This window comes from Arachis ipaensis, chromosome B1 (genome assembly GCF_059453495.1).
Source record: "Arachis ipaensis isolate K30076 ecotype BB chromosome B1, ASM5945349v1, whole genome shotgun sequence".
In the NCBI taxonomy this organism is placed as follows: domain Eukaryota; kingdom Viridiplantae; phylum Streptophyta; class Magnoliopsida; order Fabales; family Fabaceae; genus Arachis; species Arachis ipaensis.
Window position 1 is genome coordinate 131371342 of NC_142436.1, and position 10311 is coordinate 131381652.

The window sequence follows — 10311 nt, forward strand, 5'->3', positions numbered from 1 at the left end:
CATAGGACACTCAGTTAAAGTTGAATCAAATTTTGTTAGTTTTGTATACGGGATTGATTTTCTGTGGGTATTTAGGTTGTTCTCTAAATTTATGAGTATCTCTTGTCAACAAATACATCTTTCATAGGCACTTTTGGAGTTTTGGTAGTTTAGTCTTAGAATTTTTACTTGTGCCCAACAAATAAAGATGCATAATTAGTATTTATAAAAAAAATGATTATGTTAATGATAAAATAAAATTGATATTCTTTTTGTAACGACAGGTTTTAGTTACGATTATAAATTATAATGTGAAAAATAAATGTTCTAGTAACTGATTGTTGAAAAAATTTTAAATTTACATGGACACACAAATACCGAATACGTAACTTAATGTAATCATTAATTTTGCGGGGGAAAACTAAACAAATAATGGTACTCCTTCAAAAAAATATTTATTTGCGGTAGATGATAACATTATTAATATGTTGTAGACTTCCAATTTTCATTACTATAATCAACCGATAATAACTCATTTATATTTTCTGTTAGATGATAATAAGTTTACAATGTAATCACTAGTTTTCCTTTTTAACAAGGATGGCAAAATGGTGAACTTTGGCAAAATTACAGAATGCCTTCAGTTCTGCCGAAGGCTTAATTCAAGTTATCAGAAATGTAAGAATTAAAGAATGGACCACCAATAACTGATGCTAATAAATAGCTGGAATCCTGGAGCCCTAACAACACTACTCGAGGGAAGGCTTGAATTCAATAATTTCCTACTCCCTATCTACCTTTTATTTTTGCATGCCCAGAATCGCCAAGATGTTTATGTAATTTATTCCTGAGAAAAAGAAAATACAGAAAGTTACATGGCTGTCCCTCTTTTTGACAAGAAAAATTTCGCCTGATAATATATACAACGGTAACAACAGCAAAGCTTATCCAACTAGATAACAAATAATGATAAATATGAGACATAAATTACCTTGACTCAAACTCCTCTCCACAGGTCTCGCAAGTATTGCCATGATTCTTTGACGCACCCTTACAGAAGAAACACAATCAGAAATCAGAACTTGGAGTCATGGAGTACAAAATAATCTAAATTGTAACTTGTATAGCTGTACAATATCATGGACTCAAATATGAAACTTTGACAGAACCAGAGACGGATTTACTTACAAGGATATGGGGGCAATTGCCCCCATTAAATTTTTATAAACAAATAATAAGTATATACATAAATATAAAATGCCCCCTTTAAAATAATAAGTTTGCCCCCATATTTAATTTTTTTAAATATGTGTGAAAAATCTAGATTATTAAATAACAACACAATAATAAAAATTATCGAATCATATAAATTTAATCTATTTATATTAGAAAAATAAATATGCTTGATTAAAAAATAATAATAATTTAATTAGTTAATTATCCAAAATCAAATTTAGTTTTTCAAATAAAAATGAGACGGTTAGTATTTAATAGTTTTTTAATTTAATTGAGATAATATATATTATATATGGTTTATTTATTTTTACTATTTATTTAATTTAGTTTTGGTATTAGATATAATAATTATTTTCATCAAAAAAATTTTTACCATGAATATTATAGAGTGTCAACTGTGCAATTAAATAGTAAAAAATATTTGAATAATTACTTGATAGAAAAAAAGACATTATTTATATTTATATATAAAAAAATATAATTATTTGAGTTAAATTTTTATTTTTTCGTAATTATTTTTGTGTTTCTTTTTTTAATCTTATACATTTTTTATAGATTTTTTAATTATTGAGCTATAATTTTTGTATTATATAAAAAATAATCATTAAAATGTGAGTTGATGGATATAGAGGATATTTGACAAAAAAATACTTTTAAATTAATATACTTTTTATGTGTTAATTAAAGATTTAATTATTCTGTTGGTCCTATATATAATTTTGCAAAATTTTCAATTAGATTCTTATACTTTTTTTCCTTTTAATTGGGTCCCTGCACCAATTTGTTTTTTCAATTAGGTCCCTATTAACAGTAATTAGCTTAATCTTATAGGAATCCAATTAAAAGAAAAAAAATTGGTGAAGGGACCCAAATAAAAAGAAAAAAAAGTATAGGGACCCAATTAAAAAAAATTTAGTGCAAGGACTCAATTAAAAGGAAAAAAAGTATAGGAATCTAATTAAAAATTTCGTGAAACTATAGGAACCAATAGAATAATTAAACCTTAATTAAATTATTTAAAGTTTGACTAATATATTTTAAATTTTTCAATATCTAAATATATTTATGTTAAATTTTTATTATTTTTATATATTATTTTTGCCCCCACTGCTAAAATTTTCTGGACAGAACCACACAAATGGAAATCAAACACGTTATGACTGCTACCCCTTTTCTTATATCATCCTAGCTACTACATTTAGGAAAAGCAAAAATTATCCAAGGCGAATTGCGGGTCTCAAGTTAGCAAGCTACCTAAGCAAAAGACAGCATATAAACATCTCGCCAGTCGCCACAAATGATCAGATAATGGAAACAAGCTTAGTCACAAGTTCTTACCTTGGCTTTTCTTCCTTTTGATGAAGTTTTAGCTTTGGATTTTGTGTCCTTTGCATCTCCTCTCTTATCAGCTGGTTTATTTGAAGTCTTATCTCTACCATCATGCCCGTTCTCTTTACCATTAATCACATTCTCCACGTTAAATTGGAAGGAAGACTCCTCTGCATGAGAATTGCCATTCCCATCATCGTTGTTGTTATTATGCTCTTCATCGCCATTGACGGCTGCTGTGCGGGATTCTTCTGGATTTTTCCTACCCTTTTCTTTCTTGGATCCGCGTTTCTTTCTTGCGCCCTTCCGGTTTTTGTATTCCATAGGGCCAACCCCATCATCCTCATTCTCAATTTGAGTTGGAGGCACTGGGGCATTGGGCTTGCGTGTTGAAGCATGTGGCTTTCTGCTCTTGTGACCTGCAATCATTGCTTCAAGAGCACCAATTTCATCATCATCATCATCACCATCTACAGACACACTAACCACATTGCCTTCCTTTTCATGTGAAGCATCATAAAATTCTTCCTCGTCATCATCATCAGGCTCGACTCCATTTCTAGTGCTCTCCTCTGCAACATTAAGACTATCTCTAATCCTCTCCTCCAAATCCTCAACCACGTGATCAGCATCCTCCTCACTCTCCAACCCTTCCTTCTCTTCTCTTCCTTCCACCTCAATCTCACTCTCCAAATCGTCCATAGCAACCTCCTCATCCTCATCCTCAATCGAATCCCTAAACTCAGCAACCTTCTCCTTATGCTTCTTGGACTGCTCATGGTTCTTCCACTGCTTCTCACTCTTGAACTTCTTCCCACACAACACACAATAAAACTCCTTCTCACCACCCTTCTTCCCCCCCTCCTCTGCCTCCTCAAACCACAAATCATCCTCCCCGTCCTCGCCCTCATCCACCTTCGCCCACTCTGGCTCCTCGTATGCCATTGCCCTCTCCCTCCTCTCCTTTTCCAACCTTTTCTTCTTCTCCTTCTGCTCCTCCTTCCGCTTCAACTCCTCCTTCTCCTTCTTCATCTTCATATCAATCACCCTCTTATCCCTCTTCTTCACAAACTCAGCCAATCTCCTCACAGTATCATTGTACTCCCTCCTCGCCTTCTTCCTTACCTTGTTATTTTCTTCCTCCATAAGCCGCCGCGACCGCCGGTTCGGACCGGCCGAAACATCATACTCATCAACCCAGCAAAAATCCATAACAGTCGAAAACCCTAACCAATAACCATAAAACGCAGTAACCTGCTCGTAAGGGCTATCTAAATTACCCATAACAGGAGCTTGTCTAATGGAATCAACACCTAACCCTAAATTCTTTACGAAATTGATCTCATTAGCGTGAATCTTATCGAAAACATCAGAATACACCTTGTAGAAGCCTCTACCGGAATCGGAGTAGCCGGAGAAGACGGTATTGGAGAAAAACGAGAAGAGGTCGGGGACGGAGGAGTTGCGGAGGGTGTCGGGATCGGAGAAGAGGATCTGAGAGCGGTGAGAGTCGTACCAGGAGCGTTCTTTGGGATCAGAGAGGACCTCGTAGGCGTGCTGAAGCTCCTGAAACTGCGCAGTGGCTTCCGATTGGGAGATACCTGATTGGACCAGCTTGTCGGGGTGGCGCTGCAGGGCTAGGCGGCGGTAGGCGGAGCGGATCTCCTCCGGAGTGCAGTCACGGGGGAGGCCGAGAACCTCATAGTGGCATCGCTTCGCTGACGCCGATGACGACGCCATTGACGGTGGTGGCTATGGCGTCGAATTAGGGTTTTTTTTTTTTTTTTTTTTCAGTGTAGCTGTTACCCTCTATTTATGAAACAGAGCAAGAAGACGAAGGCAATTTAAACTTCACCTTTTTATATAAATAATTAAAAAAAAAAAAAGTAAAACACTCAATAGTCAATAGTCAATAGTCAATACTCAATACATACTAATTAAATTATTTTTTGAATTTAAAAATATGATTTTTGTTATTTTTTAATATTTTTTTAAAATTAAATAATTTATTTAAATTTTCATTTATTACTCAACTTATTAACTTTTAACTTATATACTTTTGTTAGTTGTGCTTTATCTAAAATCTTAAGAATTTATTTGGGTGAAATTTTAAAAAAATATTTTTTTTGAATTATTTTTTGTTAAAAGATTTTATAGAAAAATAAAAATAATTTTATATTTGAATATTTGATATAAAAAGATATTTTTATTTATCAATTATGTTCAAATATAATAATATAAAAATAATTTTTCATTTATTTATTAAATAATATTTTTTTAAAAAAATCTTTTAAAAAAAATATAAATTATAACTTTTTAAAAAAATATTTTTTTTAATACTTTTATTTTTATTATTAAAAATTTATCAAATATGCTAAAAAATAAAATAATATATTTTTTTTGAAAAATTTTTTTTATTATTAACTTAAGGACAGTCAAACAAACACTTACACCTTTTTTTATCCATGTTAGATAAAAATCATTATTATATAAAGAAATAGTTATATATTGATGTCTCAGTACACTTATAATGTTTATTATTTGGTAATTTAGTTGTTTTAGTTATTTATGATGTTTTCAATTAACATCAAGCAAAAAGTACAAAAATAATTAAACGATTCAAATTAGCTAAAAATGATGTATGAATTGTATATGTCATATAATATAGAAAGTTTATAAAGAGGTCTTAGATTAACATTATAAAAAAGTTCAATTCTTTTGAAAAATATTTAAGAAATTCAAAATATTCTCAGTCATTTGACATCACATAGTAAAAATTAGGAATCTTAAATAATTTTTTTGAAATTCAAATGCTTGTAATTTATTTTTTTTTTAATTTTTATTAATACAATTTCTCTATTTTTACGTGTTCTTCTCTTTTACGTTTATCTTTTATTTTTCATCCTTTCTTTAATTTTTTATTTATTTTAATTTCTGCAATTTACTTTGCTTTCGGTACCTCACATTTCTCTGTTTATTTACTAATTTTATTCTTTTTAATTTCTGTTAACGTTATAATTGCGATATTGAAATACCCATTTTTTTCTTTAAATACATAACAAAATTTGAATAAAACCATCCTATTTTTTTCCCTTAGCATATATATGGTATTAAATTTAAAGTTTAGGCGTTTGTTATAGTGTAGATTAATAAAAATATTTACACATATAGAAATTGACTAAATCCCATAGTGGTTTCTGAGATTGATGTTGTACACCAAAATCGTCCTTGAGATTTTAATTGCATCAATTATGTTCTTGAGATTGAAAAAATTGCACCATATTAATCCCTGATCCGTTTTCCATTAACGACGCGCTGACATGGCTAGATGACATGGACCTTTGGTGACACGTGTCACCTCATGGTTTGGTCACGTGTAGTAGTATGATGACGTGTCAGTTAGTGAAACATGGCATGCTGACGTGGATAATTATGTCACGTGTTACAATGCTATTTTGTCACGTGTCGGGTTATGTCACGTGTCACAATATTATTTATCCACGTGTCATCTAGGGGTGGGCAAAAAAATCCATATTTTGGATTTTAAACCAAATCCAAACCAAACCATTTTAAAAAAACCAGTTTTAAACCAAAAAAAATCCAAACCAAATTACATTTATTTTATAATTTGGTTTTTGATCCAATCCATTTAAATGGTTTTAAATCCGGATCCAGATCCAGATCCAAATTAAGATCCGGATCTAAAAAAACCCTAATTGAGTCTTCTCCTCTTCGACAAATCCATTCAACAAAACCAAATCCACTCTTCGCCACCGTCAATATTTCTTCCTCTCTGCCTCTCGTCGGAGCTCGCCGGTGGTTCGTCGGCCTCTACCTCTTCGAGTCTATAGTCTTCACTTTGATTCGAGACTCTGTCTCTCTGCCTCAACCTCCCATTCGCGACTCTGTCTTCTCTCTTTTTCGGTTCTCTTCTTCTTTCGTTGGTGGCTCGCCGGAGCTCATGCTCATCAATTGAGGTAAGCCTCCTCCTTGCCCTTGGTTCTGAGTTCTGAGTTTTATTTGGGTTTTTTCTATTTTGTTGATTTGTTCTGTTTTGTTCCTTCATGAGTATACTGATTTGTTCTGTTTTGTTGAATCCTTGATGAACTGATTTCCATGCTCATTTATTATTTTTTTGGTTCATGCATGTACCATAATATATACAGTATATATGTAGCGCTAGTTGTTTATATACGGTGTATGAATTTTCAAATTGAACCCCCCTAAAACTTGATTTCATAAAAAATCTACTTGCTGATTTAAGCCAATATGTAAGTGTTCTATATGTATTGTGCTACTTGGTTATATATATATATATAACCAACAACCAATCTCCTAATCTCTTATAGGAATTAGAATTAGATAGACTAGTAGTTGAAGTTGCAGGGATGAATGATGAATTTGAACAATGCTGCATAAGAAATAGACTAGTAGTTGAAGTTGCAGGGATGAATGATGAATTTGAACAATGCTGCATAAGAGGGATAGTAAGAACACTTCAAATGGTGACATTGATTCAAGAACTTTAGTAAGAAGTGTATTAACTGTGGTTCAATTAGCAATCATATGAAAAATCATTATTTAGTTGAAGAAAACTAACTTATCTTATACATGTTTCCGGCTTTGTTGTTCTGATTTTTGTTGTAAATAGAATTTTGTTCTGAAAAATCATTAACTGTGTTCTGCCTTGGCCTTCTTTTTCTTATCATTATTTACTGCCTTGAATATCTCGCTCTAGCAAGTAGCAACTATAATATAGGCAATGGAAACAACTCAAGATCTTAGGACTTAGGAGTGCTTGCTTTCACTAGTCCCCACCTTAATTTTGTTGATATGAAACACTGCTGCTGTCTTGTTCTGCTGCTATCTTGTTCTGCTGCTGTCTTGTTCTGCTCCTAATTGTTTAGCAGCTGCCACACTAAAAGGTCTAATTTTGAAACTATCTGTATTTATAGTCATTCACATAGTAGATGATACATGGACAAATAAAATTGTGACACATAGCATAATCTGACACATGACAAAATAATATTGTGACACGTGATATAATCATCCACATCAGCATGCCACGTGTCGCTAACTGTCACGTCATCATACTGTTACACGTGACCAACCATGAGGTGATATGTGTCACTAAAAATTCACGTCATCAAACCACGTCAGTATCGTTAACGAAAAATAAGTCAGAGATTAATATGGTGCAATTTTTTCAATTTTAAAAATGTAATTGGTGCAATTAAAATCTCAAAGACAATTTTAATATACTACACCAATTTTAAAAACCACTTTAGAAATTTACTCAGTAGAAATGCCTTAGTAAAAGAAAATAACAAGTGGTCACATAGAGGTGACAACTTCTACGCAAATATAGAAAAATTTTGCTCTCTGAGAAAAGGCTTTTACAAGTTCTCCAGATTTTTAATTATGATTAATTAATTTTGTTGATAAAATAGGTCTTTTTGTTTTCGTCCTCGATTTGGTGGGTTTCTCTGTATTTTCACTATTTTGGGCTGAAAGCTATTATTTGTTTGAATATCCAATATTTACTATGTCAAACATTAGGTCCAAGAAAAATATTTTATTTTAAAACGATTCAATAGTATTATATTTTTAAAAATTAAATAATTGGTTAAGTGAGAAACAAGTTTAATTTGAAATTTTCTTTTTGAATTAGAGTGGTAAATTAAATCTTTATATGATTATATAAAAAAAGCTATGGCATATTAATCATTAATTTGAGATATTTAATGTATAATTTGTTTTTTTTTAATTCTATTATATGTAATTATAAAAAATATTACTTGTAACATATGAATTTAAAACTTTAGTTTAATATAATATACTTATTATTTTGGTTGTAAATTTATTATTATTACATATATTTAATTTATAAAATAATAGATAAATAAGAACAAAACTAATATTAATACTGGAGTAATCAAAGACATAAATATTCTAATAAATATTTGAGATATTAGGTTTTGTTTTTTTAATTTTCCGAACCTGAAATCTAAATTAATTTAAATTGGCTCTGTTAGAGAATTATTAGAATCAATTTAGATCAATTAGTATCGTCTAGTATATCTGTATATTAATTGTAGGATTCTATGCCTTTATTGCTCTGATTCATTTAGCACCTATAAATACCCATTGTATATTGTACCTTAAAATAAAACTCAATAATACACTTTTCAGATTACTCTCTCAAGTCTCTTGTTTCTAACATGGTATCAAGAGCTTAGGTCTTTTTTTTTTTCAATGAATATTAGTTCATAGCCCCATTGTTTTTTCCTTTTCGGCAGTGTTCTTTGGCTTCCTTTTTCGTTCCCTTTTCGACGCTTTGATTCGTCACCCCTGTAACCATCTTATTCGTCTTGTCGCCGTGAATCCAACGCAACCAGAACCGCCGCCAGATGCGCCGCCACGCGCCGCTGAAAGACACTGCCACGACCAGGTTGATCTTCCTTCCAGATTCCACCCGTGCCTCTTTGCTCTCATTTTTCGATCTGTTTCTGACGCTTTGGTTCGTCACCTCCGGCATCATCGTGTTCTACTCTTCATCGGCTTTCCAACGCCGCCGAGATCGCCGCCGTCAGCCACTGGACGCGCCGTCACGCGCCGCCGGAATCCTGCTGCCCGCCTCCATTGTTTCTCCTTCAGAAGGTTCAGCAGCCGTTGGATCTGCGCTCCAATCAGACGATCCACGCGCTGCCACGTGTCGCGTTGCGAGCCCCCTCGCCCTCCAGCAGCCGTTGATCTCGGTGTAGATCCAACGCTCCTGGTTTTGCCACGTGTCGCAACGAAGCTCTCCTTGGCCAACCCGCGCACGCCTGCCCCGACCCGCGCACGCCTGGCTCGACCTGCTGGTTGACCCAACCTCCACTTCAGTGCCAGCCTGTCTTCCCTGTCTTCTCGCGGGCTGCCACGTGTCACCGTTCTGCTGACGTGGCGCTGACGTCACTATTGACGTGGCGCTGACGTCACTACTGACGTGGCAGTCAAGTGGGACCCTCCCTAAGATTTTTTGGTGAGCTCTTTCCGATTCTGCACTCCGATTTCTCATTTTTCTGCTCCGAAATTGCTGTTTTCTCTCCTCTCTTTGATCTTTGTGACTACTATCATGGAAAGCCAGGTGTTTTTGCTGCCACCGACAGAAAGGGTAAATTCTGTCGAAACTGTAACCGTTCTGGGCACTTCTTCCCCGACTGTCCTTCTGTTGAATGTCGCACATGCTACCAGAAAGGTCATATTAGCTACCATTGTTCACAGCTGTTCTGCCGTTACTTCAAGCTCTCGGGTCATTTAATTACTGCCTGTCCTACTCGCCCACCATGTCCTAGCCCACTCAACTCGTCTCCTGTCTCTCTTTCTGATATTGCATCTCTTCTTCAGCGTCTTCTCTCTGTTTCTGGTAATACTCCTACTGCTTTTTCCACCCCTCCTGGTAATTCTAAATGGTACTTTGACTCGGGTTGCTTTAATCACATGTCTCCGTTGCGTCATATTTTCTCGTCCATGTCTACCACTACAAATGGACCTTTTGTCAATACTGCAAATGGCTCCCTCTTGCACGCAACACACAAGGGTTCTATATCCCAGTCAACTCTTAATCTTCCTGATACTTATTATATTCCCAAATTAAACTTCAATCTTATTTCTGTTGGTCAACTTGTTAATCTGGGTTTTGAAGTCACTTTTTTTGTTTCTGGTTGTCGTGTACAGGATCCTCGGACGGGACAAATCATCGGGACTGGACGTAAGGTCGGA

General features: G+C 34.1%; 1 protein-coding gene across 1 annotated transcript; it reads right to left on the reverse strand.

Annotated features, from left to right (window-relative positions):
• Positions 1 to 481: 481 nt before the first annotated feature.
• LOC107634493 (DNAJ heat shock N-terminal domain-containing protein) lies at positions 482 to 4385 on the reverse strand. The gene is made up of 3 exons (XM_016337967.3): positions 2554 to 4385; positions 971 to 1029; positions 482 to 826 (listed from the first exon to the last, which is right to left on the reverse strand). The coding sequence occupies exons 1-3, from the start codon at positions 4282 to 4284 to the stop codon at positions 769 to 771; spliced, it is 1848 nt and encodes a 615-aa protein (XP_016193453.1). The 5' UTR covers positions 4285 to 4385; the 3' UTR covers positions 482 to 768.
• Positions 4386 to 10311: the final 5926 nt, after the last annotated feature.